Below are 17,125 nucleotides of genomic sequence, written 5' to 3'. Positions count from 1 at the left end.
CTCTTATTTGCAAAGGAATAAGAGCAACAGTGGCACAACAACCAACTGTTTTAGAGATCCTGTTTTCACCGCCTTAAAGATCAGAATTTACTTTGAACTACAAACAAGTGTATAAAGGCAATGAAGAACCCCAAGGAACTGTTAAAAACGTGCAGTATTTGTACTTTGGCACTATTTTTGTCTAAGAAACAATACTATGCTCTGCCTTACAGCACAGGGGAGCAAGGAGTTCCTTAGCTCAGAGATGCTGGAACAGAAACCATTACTGCATTATTCTGTTAACTATTTGTGTAAAGATAGCATCCATAAGCAATTCTTGTGGGCTGGTCATCACAGTGATGCTGTATAAGCAACAAGTAATTATACTGTTTGTGTCTTTATTCTAAAGAGGAAAAGGAAGATGGCTGAAAACCTACCTGCTCCCAGTGCTCCAGTTAAACAGCTACTGGAAGGGCATCCACTGGTTGGGCACCCGTTGACAATTAGTCCACTCCCTTTGATGGCCCCATCAGAAGGTGTGCGCCTGTGCCCGCTTTGCTGGGTGTGGGAAGAGACCGTCACATGTGTGGGAGTCAGGGACTGGTTGGGGTCTTGTTTGAACCTCTCGATCTGGACATTGACTAGTGGGTTGGTAATGGCTGGCAAAGGAGCCTTGACTGTCACTGGGCTGACAGGCATTTCATATACCACAATCTCATCACTGTCTGAGCGCAGCAGGGACCGGGTGGAATTACATTCGGAAATGGAGGACAGGGAAAGAAGGGTAAGGGATGTGGATGGCTCGCCTAGCAACAACATGGGATCCTCCTTCTTGAAGATCTTCCGGGAAGGTGGACTAGTGCTCCTGCGTGGGCGTCCAGCTCGCTGAAAAATGCTGTCACGCTTCTTCTTCTCTTCCTTGGGCACCTCCGGCTCCTCCTCAATCAGCAGCTGACACTTCCCTGCTTCTAACAGATCAAAACCCAGGCCAGCAGCAGCCAGCACTGCTCCACAGCCCAGCAGTGCAACCTCACATCGTTTGTGGTGGGAGCCACTACGTTTGAGGCTGTTGGTGGGTGTCAGCTGTGGGGTACTAGTAGCAGAGTTTACAGGGGTGGACTCCTCATTGGCATCACTAGAAGGGCCATCCCAGTCTTCATTCTTCTGAAATGGGATGCAGAGGTATGACTGATTGTGCACAGGTGAAGGGTGCACTTTGTCCTCTCCATTAAGACATTCGCTGTCTTCATCATCTGGAAAGCAAATGAAAACAGACTGTTGATGTAACATTTTCACTAGCAAATTTCACTGTCTTACAAATATTCATGAAAACAAGCTTCTCCTCAAAAAATGCAACTGTTCTCATCACAAGCATCATTCATCGACTGCCAAATACTCACAGGTTATTGTCTCCAAAGCAAATAGGCTGAGACAAATACCCGGAAGCACTATCAAAGTGGAAGAAATTAGTGACGCATTAATCTATTTGGGATTAATTGCAGAACAGCATTTCAGAAGCACCCTGCACCTCAGTTACTTCTAGACTAAATTTATATGTTTGTGAGTGAGGAGTAAAAGGTAGGAAAATTATAAGGATCGTTCCTTGCAAGTGAAGGTGTAACTATGCTGCACATCTAAATATCAGTATAAAGGAAAGGAGCTGAGAGATAGCATGGAGCTAGAGGAGAATTAACAGAAGCTTATTAACTTGACAGATAACAAGAACAAGCAGAGAGGTGAATAAAAAGAAAATCTAGAAGGAGGAAGTGGACATTTCACAGAGAATAAAAGAAAAATAGGTACCAAACAAAATGAAGACATAGCTGCAAGGTATCAGGTGAAGGTCAGAAAAGAAGAGGTTTATTCAAATGTGAATGGAAGTGGGGATGAGAGTATCAAGTTCAAAGAATTCCTTTACCCATCTCTGCTAAGCTGGTGAATCCTGGAAAAGCTGGTGCAGTTCTCTGGATCTTCCCAAGGTTCGGTGCACTGGATGACCACTGTTTGTATCCTTCTACCAGAGCTTTCAGACTGAAATAGCAAAAGGATGTGAGAAAATGTACCATGCTCACAAAGCAGTTTCCATTTTCCCCTTCTATATTCTCTGTCATTCTATTATAGTATGCATGTATCCATCTTAACTACACAGATTTGAAGCCCCCCCGCAACAAGAAATTGTGACATTTTTACAGCACCTTAAAACACAAAAAAAAGTCGTAAGGTCCCCCCATCGTTTATTACACCACAAAAGTCAAAAGACCTCCACTGATAACTAACAGCTATGAATGCAGAATAGTAAAAGGTACCACTACAAAAATCAGATTAAACATTTTCTCTTGAAATCAAGGCATCTTGATTTCTTTTGCAATCAATTTTGCAGGTAAAAAATAAAGTGCTCAGCAGAAGGAGAGAGAAAAAAACTCCAAAAACATTTCCATGTTTACTGCAATTTTGTTCCCTTTAAATTAAAATTTGCAGTCCAGCATGATCTCAGAAAGAAGGAGTAGTTCACTGTAGGTTAATCATACTGCACTCTCAGCAACACTATCCTGTTTCAAACAGTCTGCAAAATGCAATAGCTGTATTGAGTCTCCCTAGGAAAGATTCTGAATACTACAGAACATCTCAGTTGCAGAGAGAACAGGATAGTCTTATGAGCAAGTACAGTTAGCAATCAAGTCCGTTCCAGTTGTCTGTGCCCAAAAGCCATCAGTGCTTCAGACTGTGCAGTAATGAACAGAAAACTGAAGAGCTTTATTCCCAGAATTCTAAGAACATGATTTCAAGATGAAAGTATTTTTCTTCCAGCTTCAGTGATCTCCTACCCTTTTATATAGTTAATGATTGTAAAGTGTGACATTTGTTTTAATTCTGTAGAATGCTATACTTCATCTACAGAACAGGTAAAACACAGACATCAGTCAAAGAATCTTCCTGTCAACATGTCATAAGTGTATTTGAGAGAGAACATATTCTAATAGATCCAGGCTCTCTTGCAGAGGATTGTAATAGCAATGCATTATGCAAACGTGTTTTTCAGGCATTTCACACCTGAACACACAACAGTTAAAAATTATAACCAGTTATTTTATTTTCCCTGCTAAAAATATGGCAAGAGTCAAACTATCAATTCAGCAGAGGGAAAAAGCTTCAAACTCCATGAAAAAAATCACAAAGCATTCAAACCTCTTAGAAGACCAAAATACTCCTATGTTTAAAGCAGCATTTCAGCAATGATCCATTGGAGTCCTGGTATAAATAATTCACACACACACAGAAAAAAAGAAGCAGCCACAGAACAATAACCTATAGAAATAGAAGTACAATCTGTATCTCTGCAAAGATCACTTTCAGGGTGTATTCACTCAAGGCACATGTCCTTTTCAAATGACTGAAGATATTTGTCTGGCTCTACCAGATAAATGCTATTATTTAAAAATTAAGACAAGAAAAAGCATATCTGAGAATTGTAAGAGAGAAGTATTTTCAGGTACGATACAAAACTACAAAAAGTTGAGCCTGAAAAATAGAGAAAACCTACTAGAGAATGAGTTTTGCTCACCTAGGAAGTCCTACTGCTTAGAAATACACCTAACAACATAATTGCAAACAGTGAAAGCATCAGTCACCAGCAAGAGATTGAATGCAGTTCTGTAATCTGAATCTCTAACATCTCTGGTACAGGAAATAAATTTGGGAGCAGGAAAGTGTTTGCAAGAGGATAGGCAAATCTCCCAAGGGCCATCTCATAACCTGTTTTATGAGAAATGAGCCTGCCTCCAGACAGGCTGGAAATGAGCCTGCCTCCAGGCCCTCTCTTACCCATCTTCTCCTGCACCTAGCTCCTTGTGACAAAGTGAGCTTGGTCCCCAGGTGCGTCCCTTTTTCTTCTGGCCTCTCTTCTCTTCTTCCTCTCCTTCCTCCTTTGGAAGGACTGAGCTTCGCCCCCACGTTTTACTGCTTTCAGCAGGAGTCACTTCAGAAGTGGGAAGAACAGTGGAAAATGGGAAAGAAAAACAGATACACAAATTAAAGAATTGGTTCCATGGCAACACGAAGAATAAAACATAGGTCAAAACAGGAATAGTAGCAAAAATTATTTTCCTGTATTTCTGATCATTTATCAACACAGATCTACCAACCAAATCCCTTCAAAATTAGGTATTCCCTAATCCCTCAAAGTATAGGTAGGCTTTACAGCTTTATTCCATCACTGGTTTCTCTTTAGAACCACCAGTTTGATACCAGACACACAAGTGTCATGATATTCAAAACAAACACTATACATTAGCTAACATGACTTCCATAATTCATGCATGTCTGCCTAATTCTGTTTTATTATGGGAACACTATTTGCATGACAAGCACCCTTGTTTTTATTTCCTTACAACAGTAACTTAATCCACTTCAATAATGTTTCACAGATCTACTCTGCAAATTAGCATTTTTAAAAATTAACCTCTACACCTCAGGAATGTATTTTCTATACAAACAGCAGTATTTCAAGGACTTGGGTAAGTATGGTTTCTACTCCAAAGCAGGTAATATTCCCCCCCCATCACCAACACACTTCATTTTGCTCTCTAAATGCATACATACAAGGCACAAGGCAAACATTTTAGTACTTTCTTTTACAGTCCTGTCCTAGATATGGAATCTGGGCATCTTACCACGCTGACAGACTGCACATTTCCCAAATTCAATACTACATTGAGCTCCTTACACTGTATGGCCCTGAGTCTGGGAATAATGGTAGGACTTGCAGGAGGGCTGGAGCAGCTACTGATCAAGCTTTTCCTTTTATCCATCGTTGGAGAAGCCTGCACAGTGAATTTATGCTGAAAATCTGTTCAGCAAAAGAAAAAAAATCAAAACAAAAGCAGAAAAACAGTTGAAGTTTTTTTTAACATATGGAAAAAGAAATACTTTATGATAACTTTCAAAGAGCACAACTTACAGACAGGATCAAGGTAGAAATGAAGTTTTACAGCTAATTGCTATTTGCCTTTTGTACACACTGTTACTTCATAACAAAAATGTGTGCTCACACTCTTGGAGATATATCTTCTTAGTGTATGTGTAAGACACATACACACACAAACCCCTTGTGCTGACTGACATTTATGCCAAAGTATATTCCTGTACAATTCCTTTCACCTTATCTCTGTTTCTTAAGCACCACCAAAAATAGGCATTTACAGACCTAAAGAAAGGCATAGTTAACATACACATTTTAGCATAATTGCTCTTCTGAACAGTCAATATCTCCTAGAAAACAAATAATATAGTGCAAGCCATCATCCTTGATGTAATGATGAGTCTTAGGTGATTTACAAAACCCACACTTTTGTTCTTTTACAAATTTGAATCTCCATACAGAATCTGCAGTAGAAATGCTAAGGATTCAGTATTTCTGAAAATCACCATCTTCGCTCTTAAGAGTGACTTCCCTAACACTTCACTAATATTTAGCATTTCTTCCAGAAGGGTGGTATTAGAGGTCACTTGTGTGTTAATAAAAGTTTATATATGAACTAGCAATCCAGAGCTATAGTCTCATAGCTATGAATGTATTTTGGTAATTTTTAGGATCTTACACCAAAAAATCCAGTACATTACAGTTTCTGCCGCAGCATTATGTAAAGTATTGCCAGAACAAGAACCTCCATCATTTCTTTATGCACATCCTTTATAAAACTGGTATTTTGAATATTAACATGCTAAACTGCAACACCAGCATTTTAACCATTGACCATATACAGCCACTGATTAACATGTAACATCTCAAATCTACTTCTAGCCTTCATCTTGGATCTTTGAGCAATGTTAGCCACAAAAGCATCAAATTTATTTTACTAAACCCATGAGGTATATTTTTTTCCTTAAGTACATCCAATACTTTTTAATGCTCAAGTATCAGTAGTAAGGAGCTACCAAACCTACAGGTTGCTCCCATTTCACCTGGTACAGAACAACACGTCACCAACCTGAAGGTAGGCTGATATGATTGCCATCTTTTAACTTGAGCCGGTTCCTCTTGAACTTTCCCATGCGTTTCTTCACCCGGGGCTTCTCCTGACACAGCTGGTGGATGATGATGTTGAGCTCCCTTTCCAGGATGTCAATCTCGCGTTCTGCCAGCTCCTGCTCCCGCCTTCGCAGCAGCTCTTCATGATTCTTCTGTTCAACAGCAGCACGAGTCAGCTCTTCCTCCCATGTGCGCAGCTCCTGTAAGGAGATAAGAGAGCAGAAATAAAAAGCTACCTTGTGACCTGTGCGTTAAGACTAACATTGCCTGTTCTAAAGGTACGGCAGCAATGACTTGTGCTCACAGCACTGCTAGCACCACTGTTTAAAGGTTCAGCTGAAAGCCAAAAACAATCCTCAAGGACTTCTATGCTTGCCATTCTAGGACCTTCATACCAGTATTAAAATTTAGACATCAGCACTTGTGAGGTCACACCTGAAATCCTGTGTCAAGTTCTAGGCTCTCCAATACAAGACAGACATGGACGTGCCAGAGACAGAGTCCAGCAAACGGCCATGAAGGTGATCAAGAGACTGGAGGACCTCTCCTATGAGAAAGGGCTGAAAGAGATGGGACTATTCATCCTAGCACAAAGAAGGTTTGGGTGGGGCAAAGGGGGATCTTATCAGTGTATGTAAAAACCTGAGGAAAGGGTGGAAAAAAGATAAAGCCAGGCTCTCTTCAGCAGGGCCCAGTGACAGGACAAGAGGCAACAGGCATACACTGAAACACAGTAGACTGCCTCTGAATGCTTTTTTACTGAGAGTGTTACTGAACACTGGGCAGAGGTTGCCCAAGGAGGTTATAGAGTCTCCCTACCTAGGAATATTCAAAAACAATCTGGACATAGTCCTGGCGAAGATGCATAAGGCAAACTTTTCAGTCTATCTCTTGCTGACAAAATGAATCAACTGAAACTGTCCTTGAAATCTCAAAAAACTTCTCCCTGCACTCCTCTCCTCTCCCCACAAGTACAAAAGAATTCAGCACTCAGAATAATTCTCTCCAGCTAGCTAATTCCAGTGCAGAAGGTAAAAACTGAAGAATTTAAATTAAACTTCAAAAAGACAATCAGATAGATTTTAGTTCAGATTTTTTTTAAGAACAGCATTGTTACCTGTCTCACCATCAGGGAGATTTGGTACTGTTTAGTCATTAAGTGAACAGCACATAAAATTATTTCCTCATCACTAAAGAGGAGTGATGAGGACTCACCTGAGGGCAGTCTAGTAACTACTGTTTGGTTTTCCGCTTGTCTGTTGAAGTTTCTGGTTTTCAAAAGCTGTTCCAACACAGTTACAACATGGGACAACAGTAGCAGAGAAATGTCTATTAGTTATTCTATTTTCCCCAAAAGCTACCATAACAGGTGAATAGAAATGTTTTAAGTATTGTTGTAGGACTTCTCTCCTCTGACCCAAAGTCATCTTTCTTCTCTCTGCCTCCTAAACCCAATCTCAGAGCCCTGATCAAGTTGGAGGCTCATTATGAATTTATTTTTAGGCAAGAGATCGTGAACTTAAAAAAATATTACCTCAGCAATTTTGCTGCAGTTTTTACCATTGACCGGAAAGACAGTCTCTGTAAGAACCTTAACTTAGATGCAGCAAGCTGTGCTTTCTGAAAGCATGCCTAAAGAAAACTTCAGCTTTTTCCACTTTTCTTTGAGGCTGACAGTCATCACTCCTTTTATTCCTGCCAGCATTTTTGTTTCCTGCTTTTTGCGCAGATGGACTTCAATTAGAACAGTTACTACACCATTCCCTTGGTAGCATTCATGTTTATCATAGTCTATGCACTTTGGTTGTCCTCAAACCCTGGAAAACACAAATTTGGCAGAATCAAAGCTGCAACGTGTACTTGAGTATATATGCTGAAACTACCCCTCCAACATCTCCTGTTACCATTGGGTTTCTCAATTAAGTGAAACAGTTATCAGATGATTAAACAATTTAAAAACAACTCATCATAGCAATTGCACAGTGTATAAAGGAAGCTCACTACAGTATTAGAATGAGTAGCAGCTCAGGATGAGGATATTTATTTCTCTCAGGATTCTACCCCTCCATGTATCATAACCTGCCACTGATTCAGGGACTTAATACAAGCTCCAGTAAAGCATAGTCAAAATTATATCTGGGATGCACTAAAAAATGATCCCTGTTTGAATTATAATATGGGGAAATTATAATCCAGAGAGCACAAGCAGGGAGCACTGTTCTCTCCTTACCTTTTCTTTGGCTCTGAGCTGATCAAACATCTCTTGGATCTCTTGTTTCCAGTCTTCCTGCAGGGAGTGGAAGGAATCTTTGGGCATTTCAAAGAAACCAGACTCTTCTATGGCAGTAAGATGGTCTAGGATACTGGCAAAGGAAGGTCGTGAGTGTGGGTCAGGGTTCCAACAATCTAGAACAGGACAAAGACAAGCAATTGTCAAGCATCTCTAAGTATGGAGGTCTGAGAGGATGAGTAGTACTTTACTGATCCCCAGTGGCTAAGAGTGGCATGCACCCTATCTGTGTTACCCCACCTTTCCCATTTCCCACTTGCATTGCCCATTGTCAAGTATGCAATTCATGCTTTCATGATTATAAAATATTCAACATCACTTAAAAATCTTGAACTACCTAACTACCTGGTCTCTAGATTGTCTTGCAATAATATGTCAAATAAAATAGAGGTTTATTAATTGTACAGAAAGTTATATTTTCAAGCATTTTTAAGAAATAACAAATAATTACCTTAAATATTTTGCTTTAAAATGTATGTATATGTTCACAGAGTGGAAATTTATGCAAGGCTCTTGTAAACAGTTCTTTTATAATAGCTACACTGCAGAGTTAACAGCCATAGTGCAGAAGGGTATCTATCAGGGTTTTTTCTAATGCCAAACTCTAATATCAGGCTGAGTCATTACGGATCTCTTCTCAAAACTGAAAACCTCTCCTACAAAGCAAACTGGACATAACTTGAGTAAAATAATGACATCAAACAGTGCATTTGGAGTTTTGTTATTTGTAAGGCTTCTTCTTTATCATTTGAGAGAAAATTGTTTGATCAGACCTTTTTCTTTTGCTTTTAAGAGAAACAACAGATAAATGAGTTTTTTCATTTACAATCTAAAGTGATTACTTAGCCAATTACAGAGCTCTAAAAATGCAGACTTTAAGGTAGTCATCTTTCCACATAAGGCAACTCAACAAGCAACAATAAAGTAACGTTTTTACAGTGATGGGAACCGAACATTGAAAACAGAAACAGAAAATAGTATGAAGTAACTGCTCAAGCTACAAAATCACTAAGAATATATTTTTAAAAAGCCTTTACGTCAAAACATTTGATTTAACAACACTTTTGAATTGGAAATTTGTACTCCTTCAGTCTTCCCTCTTACTGCACCCTCACTTCTACTCCTGCAGAAAACATCCCTTTTTCATTCTATTTTGCCCTGTACTGGCAGTAACACAGGTTTTTGTTCAACAAATACCCTTATTCTCTTTACTACTGCTGGACTCCTGCATGCCAAAATTTCAGAGCAACCACAGAGAAAAACTTAACATTCAAGTGCATTTCTAGGGAACACAGCTTTTCTGCATGAATAGAAGTAACTAACTCTCTCAGTATGTTCATACTGTCATTGTTGTACATAGTCACTGGATTTAAGACACACGTTACTGCAGCATGAAGCAAGCATTATAAAAATGTTCTAAAAGTTTTTTAGACCTTGAAGTTGGAGAAAAAAAGGAAACATTCTTAAAAATATTTTGTGATGTCCTAAAAGACATTCATTCATCAGATTTGCGAACTGAAATACACCAAGGAGCAGCTGTAATTAAAAATAAATATCACTTCACAAAATCTGTGCCACTGCTGAGGTTTGGTCTTGCAGGTCTTTGATTTTAGCGTTACTGAGATTTTGCATTTGGGAGCTTTGGTTTCAAAACTGCGAGTATCAACAGGTTCCGTGAGACATAAGCTGGAATGTGTTTGTGTTTACGGCTTTCAAATTGCTTCTCTTACCAAAATAGAGAACTGAGGATGTTAGAGAGTGCTCTGAAGGTCCCCTGCTGCTGGCCAATTAGTAGCAATGGGTGTTACAGTTGGACTGTCAGTGCCATAATCCCTGTCTCTTTACCCCAGGTTTTAAACATGGCAAAGCAAACATGACCCAAAGTAAAATAAAATGCTGCAGCCAGCCAAATGCATGAATGAGTGAACAGGATAACTAGCAGGTGGCCCGTGGCTTTTATTTTCCCAGGCCTAGATCTGCCATTATTTGCACTAATGAGGACAGTTGTAACATACAAGTCTTTTCTGCAAAGACCTAAAGTTCAGCTTTGTTGTCTCAGTGTAGACCACCAGGGCAGTAATTCAAAAGTAAAAGCAGCATTAGGGGAACAAGAGTTCACTCGAGATGGGAAACAGCCTGTTTGAAAAACAGTTTTGGTGAAGGGGCAGAAGGTAATTGTTTTTTTTTTGGTCTCGCCTTCCCCCTGCACATGGAGAAGCCAAGCGTTCCAAAGCTGAGTGGGTGCTCACCCCTGCACTGCTGGGTTCAAGCACTGACCATATGCCTCTACCTGACTTTCCCAACAGAGGGCATTATTTTTAAACCCAGCTGCAGAACCACGTCAAAACAAACCGCTCTGGCACAACACTGAGCTGGTAGTTCCATTAACTCTTTCAGATGCCGTTTCTTGCTTTATGTTGCTTCCAAGCTACTCTGCCTGCAACTCTGCTGCTGGTTACTATCCAGTAGGACATTTCTTTTTAGCAGAACAGTACATGAAATTTTCTACTTTAAATTAACTGAAGCCTGTAATCCAAAGAAAAGGCCAGAGAAAGGCAGAAGTATTCTAAAAGCAGAGAAATCCATCAGAAACGTTTCCTTACAGGGCTTATATTCCTTTCTTGGGCTAAAACACCACCAGAGGCCACAGAGTATCAGTTCTATGTTGAGATTAACTCTTTGCTCACCAAGACTATAAACCAAGTCTGATTTCTCTTTATCTCAGTTTTTTGTTCTGCCAGATAGGTATAAAAATGTTTATTACATATAAACACCTGGAAAGCCTGGGGAATAGGGGCACTGACAAAATTACTAAGGGTAATACTGGAAGAGAGAGATGGAAGGAGAGATGGATGACTGCAGCTAAGGAAACAAGCAAGTAGCTGCAAGGGTCAGCAGGGAAGGACACATAAGTACACCCCGAAAGCTAGCTCACACAATCCTTTTTAATAACTACAGCAGCTCTGATGAGGTAGTCCTATATTTCTTTCATCTCTATGTAGTCCACTGTGGGCATGAACTATCTCCACCTACAAAGCAGAAAATAACATCTTTCTGACTGAAAATATTGGTTGTTTTGAAATGTCAAAGCCACATTTAAACCCTCTACCTGAAATGTCAGTAGGATAAAGTTTAATTTCAAATCACTGCCTAGCACGATGTTCAAGCTATGAATTTTAAAACAAGTTTAAGACTTCAAACTAGACCAAAACATGTGAAGTTTTGGTGCTGGTGAGCCTTCATTACTAGAAAACAAACTAGATGATGACAGCAATAGTCCCCATTTTCCTATAAAGTCAGTTGATAAAAAAAGGCACAGAAATTTCTTTCACTACTCTGGTAATAGAGGAACTGTCACAGCACATTAACAGCCAAGCCTGGCTCCTGTAATAACCTGCACCACTGAATAAAGCCATTTGAGAAATCTGTGCTCTTGGGTATCAAAACCAACACAAAGAGGCAGTGCTCAACAGCACTCTAGAAACAGCACAAACCACACTCACATCACACCTGGCTTACCTTCCATGAGTTTGGCAAAAGGCTCTGGACATGTGGAAGGGATTGGAAGGGCAAGTTTATTCATGGCAACACCGTATGCTACCGCAAGACCATCAATTCCTCGGAATGGAACTTCTCCTGTTAGCAGTTCCCAAAGCAGCACACCGTAACTACCAGGAAGAAACAGAAAAGAGAGCAGGTGTTTGACTTACACACATTCTTTGTTAAGCAACAAGAAGGTACCTGAACCTATAAGAGTGAGTCTGGTATATTAAAGAAATTGCAGTTTTCTGGACAAGCTTATCACGATTGCCAATCCGGTGATGTGCCTTATTTGAACTGCCTTTTTTTAATAAGTCTGAAATAAGATGCCATTTTCACCTTTTAGACAAAAATAATTTTCTCTCTGGAAATTTGGAACAATTGAAAACCATAAATCTTCTAACTAATTTAGCAAGTTTCAAAGCAGCACCTCTCAAAACACTTAAAAATGTGAAGGAGGGTTGTTTGGCGGGATGTTATTTTTAAAAATAAGTCAAAAATACTTCTTCAGAATTAAGTTGTTCTGAAGATGTTCCATGAAATATTAACTATGAAGTCATGGAAATAGTTTCAAGACTGTTCTCCCCCCAAGTATACAATGAATGACACATCCTCAGAATATTTTCTCTACTTGTAGGAAACCTGAACCAGAAACTGCTTCTTCATACTTGGTGACCTCACAGGTTTTTCTTTCATTGGTCTATCTGTCCTACTCTCTTCTGAACCCATTTACCATCCACTATGTTCTGTGGTAGTGAATTCCACAAATTTAATGATGCATTGCCAAAAAATACTTCTGTGTATTTGTTTTGAGTTTGTCACTTGGTAATTTCATTTGCTTCACTGTAGTTCTTTCAAAATAAGAAAGAGTGAACATATGTTCCCCTATTAGCTCCTTCCATGCCATCCATGATTTCACAGGCTCCCATGCATCCTGCCTAAATCACCTTCTTTCCAGACCCCCAAATCCTAATCTAGCTAAATCCTAATCTAGTTACTATCCCAAACAGAAGCCATTTCATATCGTTCATTGACCTTGACGTCTTCTGTTGGAATGAGCAACATCACAAAGTTTTAAAAAGATACAGGGAGAGGCACAAATGGTACTGCTTTAATTTCCTATTAAATTTCAATTTGCTACTTGCCTTTCTGACTCTTTACAAAATGAGCTATATTACCCACAGTAGCTCCAATATCTTTTTACTGACTCATCATAGTAAAATTTAGAGCCCGTCATTGTACATGTGAAATTCTCCCATGGGTACTACTTTGTATATATTACCATCTATTTTATCATTCATTATAGTAAAACTTTTCCTCAGCTCTCTGCAGTAGATTAGTTTTTCTTAATCCTGAATAACTCAGTATCATCAACCATGCTACTGTACAATCTTGAAGGCTTCATAAGCACACTTGAAGACCAAATGAAAAACTGCTGTTCCTCCTACAAGCTCCTTAAATAGCTGCTCCATGAAACAGTCATTTCTGAAGCTAAAAGATTAAGCTTTTCTTGTTTCAAAGCAACAGTTGCCCTAGCCACTTGAGAGTACATTATCACAACCCATATTTTTGCAATCTAACCCCCCCACCTTACCAAGTCCTTACAATTCACTGTGACTGCTGCCACTTTAGTTGAACATCCTTAACAGTACTCTTCCTATTTAGATATAGGACTTTAGTCACTAATGATTCCACCTTTGCTGCTAACACAGCTAGTTTCCTTTATTCAGCAAAGTATATCTTTTTACCTATACAATATTTTGCTTTTTTTCTATGTAATTCATATTCTTGATATTGTAATTTATTACTTCTTACTGCCTCAAGAGCCTCATTTATAAAAAACTAACTAGAGTTAAGGAGTTCCCATTTTCTTTTTTGTCCTTCTACGATTAATAAACACTCAAAGAAAATGAATACTGGACTGAATGCATATTTGGACACTCTAAATCTAATTGACCATTCATGTTACTCTTCAGTTTGGATACGACTCTTGGTAGCAAAAGGTAGTAAAAACTAACAAACAGTTGTATTATTACTTTACCACTAGTATTGGATAAAGCACTATTGATGTGCTCTAAGCACTTCTTCCACAGAGTCAATTTTAAAGGACAAAGGAATAGACAGACTGATGTTTCTTCTAATGTGACACTGTATGTGCATATTGCAGGAAAGGTCACTTTGCTTCTGATAAAACTGGATGCCACCTCTTCCTCACATACTTACAAGTACATTGCTGAGAATACTGCTTCCACGGAACTAGGGGAATACTGCTTTGTGGCACTTAACAATAGTAATCCCAAGTGATTAAACAGCAAGAGAGGTGCTGAACAGTGTTTTCCATTAACTCTCAAGCAGAAAATTGGGAAGTACAAAGGAAAAAGCCAGAGTCAGAAAACTTATGCAAAAAAAAAAGGCATAGGAAGAAAGAAACAAGGGCATCTACTCATTCTCAGCAGGGAGAACAAAAAACTGATCAAGCTCATTTATTTTTCCAGCACCCAGTAGTAATTTTTGGACTTTAATTACAAAATGAACCATGTGATACAGACCATGCATCCAAGTCAACTGACACTTGTGTGAATAATTAACCATCTTTCAGTGATCCAGTAATCCCTTAAGCCATTTAACATCAGGTTCAATCCTACACACTGGATTTTCAGGGTGAGGGAGGCTGGAGGTCTGCAGGATTTCACATGTGATTTTGCCACCTCCCTTGTTAGTCTGTGAACTTATAAAAAACCCAGTAATTTCTTCCCACTGATATTGTTCCATGGCATTTGTACCATTGATTTCTCCATATCCTTAGGTTCAATACTTTCCCTAGGTTTCAACACAAGGAATTATCAGCCCAACAAGGAGACCCCAGTTCCAACAGAAACTAGAACATTACTTTTGTTAAGAGACAACTCCACAAACCTCATTACATTTTAATGGCTATTAGCAGTTAGCATTTTGCATGCTATTGAACTTGCAGTTCCAGAGTTGACATTTTCTACCCATTTCACATCAGTCATTATGCTTCTCCTGGGTGAGCTTCTACTAACACTGCTAGTCAGCACTTACTTGCCAGGTACTGAAGTCTTGCCAGTGCTTCATTTCACACAGGGAATTACAAAAGCCTACCATCAGTCAGTTGTAGATGGAAGTACTTGACCAACACTTGATTAAAACAAAACATTCTAATGACTTAAGTTTCTACATGCAGCACTAAATACCTCAAACTTCCTGATCTGCTAATCTGATGGTTTTAGCTAGTGCTGGTATTCCATTTCCAAATGACAATTAAATTCCCAATTATTTCACTGGTGTCAGAGTAGATACATCTTAAAAGCATCTAACTTGAGGAACACACGGAACTCAGATGAAGGTTGTATGGTGCCTTTATATTCCACATACCAATCATACTGACAATGACTGTCTTTTAAGCAGCACAAGTAAAAAATTAAGTGTATTTCTTGTTTGCTGCACATTTAAGCAGTCAAATTACAGGGAAATTTGATTTATATGCCTACTAAAATTAGCTTGCTGTATAGTACTGGATAAGATGCAATATCCAGGCTTCAACTTCACCCCTGCAAATCCAAAGCAAATCTAAACACATAAATAGATTTACAGAACTGACTTATTTAAATAAAACTGTAGTTTCTTTGTCCTCTGTGCAATATAAGCACAAGGTTTCTACTATATATCTAAAGCTTGCAGGTACAGAAGAGCAAAATTCACAGTAACAAGTTTTCACTAGCAAGTTTTACTAGGTACTGGTAATATTAACAGGCCTTACAGTGGCCCAGACCCTGGTGACAGACACCAGTGTGTGGGGCCATTCCTCACTCTTTAAAGTTTTTTGCCAATCCTACTTTACAGTGGGATATAAAAACAGTTTGGATTTTTTAAATGGAGCTTGATACATGTTTTGAAAGGATGAAGCAGTTAGTTATGATAAGACTGACTCAGGAAATTGCAGTCCTAGCAAGCATCTTCTTCAGCATCTTCTTCACCTGCTTTTGCAGTGACAACCCAAGTAGAACAAGATCCTTTTTCAATGGTTGGGCAACAATTCAGCCAGCAGTATTATTCTAACAAGCTTTAAAGAAAAGGTGTTGAAATAAAAGGGTTTGTGAATGTTAGAGAGACAGAGACAGCCAATTCTGTTGATGCTGCACAGATCAACAGTAAGGTTGCCAGGTAAAAAAACTCCCAATGACTCCAATGATTAACCAAGAGGTTGAACTGGACATGAGGAAGGGCAAGTCTAATAGGATAAGAGAGTTCATCCTGTTAAGAATTTCTGGTTCCATCCTTGGGTGGGGACAGAATTTATTATACAAGTCCATGACTGCTTTTGTAAAATCTAGTGCTTATCATCATTGACACACTAGTAGTGACTGCCCTGGAAAGTATTTGTCCTCTGCATACACACCTCAAACATCGTGTTCTTTTCAGTTTATTTAACTACAAATAGAGGTTTTAGCCACCCAGGAGAAAAGGCTTCTTCAGAGATAGTATATAAGTTCTCTTAATGGTGATGACACTCTGTTTAGGGGAGAATACTGTGAGGAACTCAACCTGTTTTCAAGGCAAGACTGGTAACTATAACAAGAGAAAGCAATGAAGGAATCTTAAAAGTAGAAATAAAGTATTCTTAAAAATGACCCAATCATTTAAGTTATGTACAATCCTTAAGTCCTGAAGTGATTCACAGTTCGTAAGTCAATGACCAAACCGGTACTTTTGCACAGATAAAGAGGCACTTGTGCTACCTTCACAAAAATCATCAACCAACCAATTAAGTCTTACCTTTTTTAAAATGAACTCATACTGGTACAGAACATCTACTGATCTGTTCACAGCATGCCTGGATTACAATTACAATTACAGCAAAACAGTTTCCCCTTTGCCTTCTCCCTTTCCCTCAGGTTACCCTTAAAGGCCATTCCTGGCACAGTTTCAGGGAAGAGCAAGTTGAGGTTGGAGCTTGACAAGCTGTGTGCAAACCAGAATTGTCATCATGTACACAGAAAGGTGCACACCCCTGAGATTTTCACTTCTCTCAGATTTCACTCAGAATAAAAGCCTGGTTCTTGCTCAATTTGTCTTAGATTAACTACAGAGGCTACCACATTTCATTACAGAGTCAGAATTTTACCCACACTATTAGCGTGCAAAATATAAGTTCACAGACTTATCACAAAGCAATATCTATTCAGCAAATCTGGATAAGGAAAATGAAAATCCCCACACCAAATCTCTGCCATAACAGCCAGGCAATTCTGCCAGCTGGGATATTC

At 39.1% G+C, this 17,125-nt stretch overlaps 1 protein-coding gene across 4 annotated transcripts in view; it reads right to left on the bottom strand.

The window, feature by feature from the left end:
* The window catches only part of MAP3K9 (mitogen-activated protein kinase kinase kinase 9), a 60,255-nt gene that overhangs the window by 20,658 nt on the left and 22,472 nt on the right, over positions 1 to 17,125 (bottom strand). For all 4 annotated transcript variants that reach the window (XM_018082414.3, XM_018082413.2, XM_018082415.2 and 1 more), the window contains 7 exons: positions 11,817 to 11,965; positions 8,238 to 8,413; positions 5,967 to 6,207; positions 4,703 to 4,825; positions 3,802 to 3,955; positions 1,898 to 2,010; positions 417 to 1,232 (listed from right to left, as the gene is read on the bottom strand). In XM_018082414.3, coding sequence (XP_017937903.1) covers positions 417 to 1,232; positions 1,898 to 2,010; positions 3,802 to 3,955; positions 4,703 to 4,825; positions 5,967 to 6,207; positions 8,238 to 8,413; positions 11,817 to 11,965 — 1,772 coding nt within the window. The remainder of the gene's footprint in view (positions 1 to 416; positions 1,233 to 1,897; positions 2,011 to 3,801; positions 3,956 to 4,702; positions 4,826 to 5,966; positions 6,208 to 8,237; positions 8,414 to 11,816; positions 11,966 to 17,125) is intronic.

Source organism: Manacus vitellinus, unplaced genomic scaffold (assembly GCF_001715985.3).
Source record: "Manacus vitellinus isolate BGI_N305 unplaced genomic scaffold, ASM171598v3 scaffold_6_pilon, whole genome shotgun sequence".
NCBI classification, from domain to species: Eukaryota; Metazoa; Chordata; class Aves; order Passeriformes; family Pipridae; genus Manacus; species Manacus vitellinus.
This window is presented reverse-complemented; position numbering and strand designations above follow the sequence as displayed.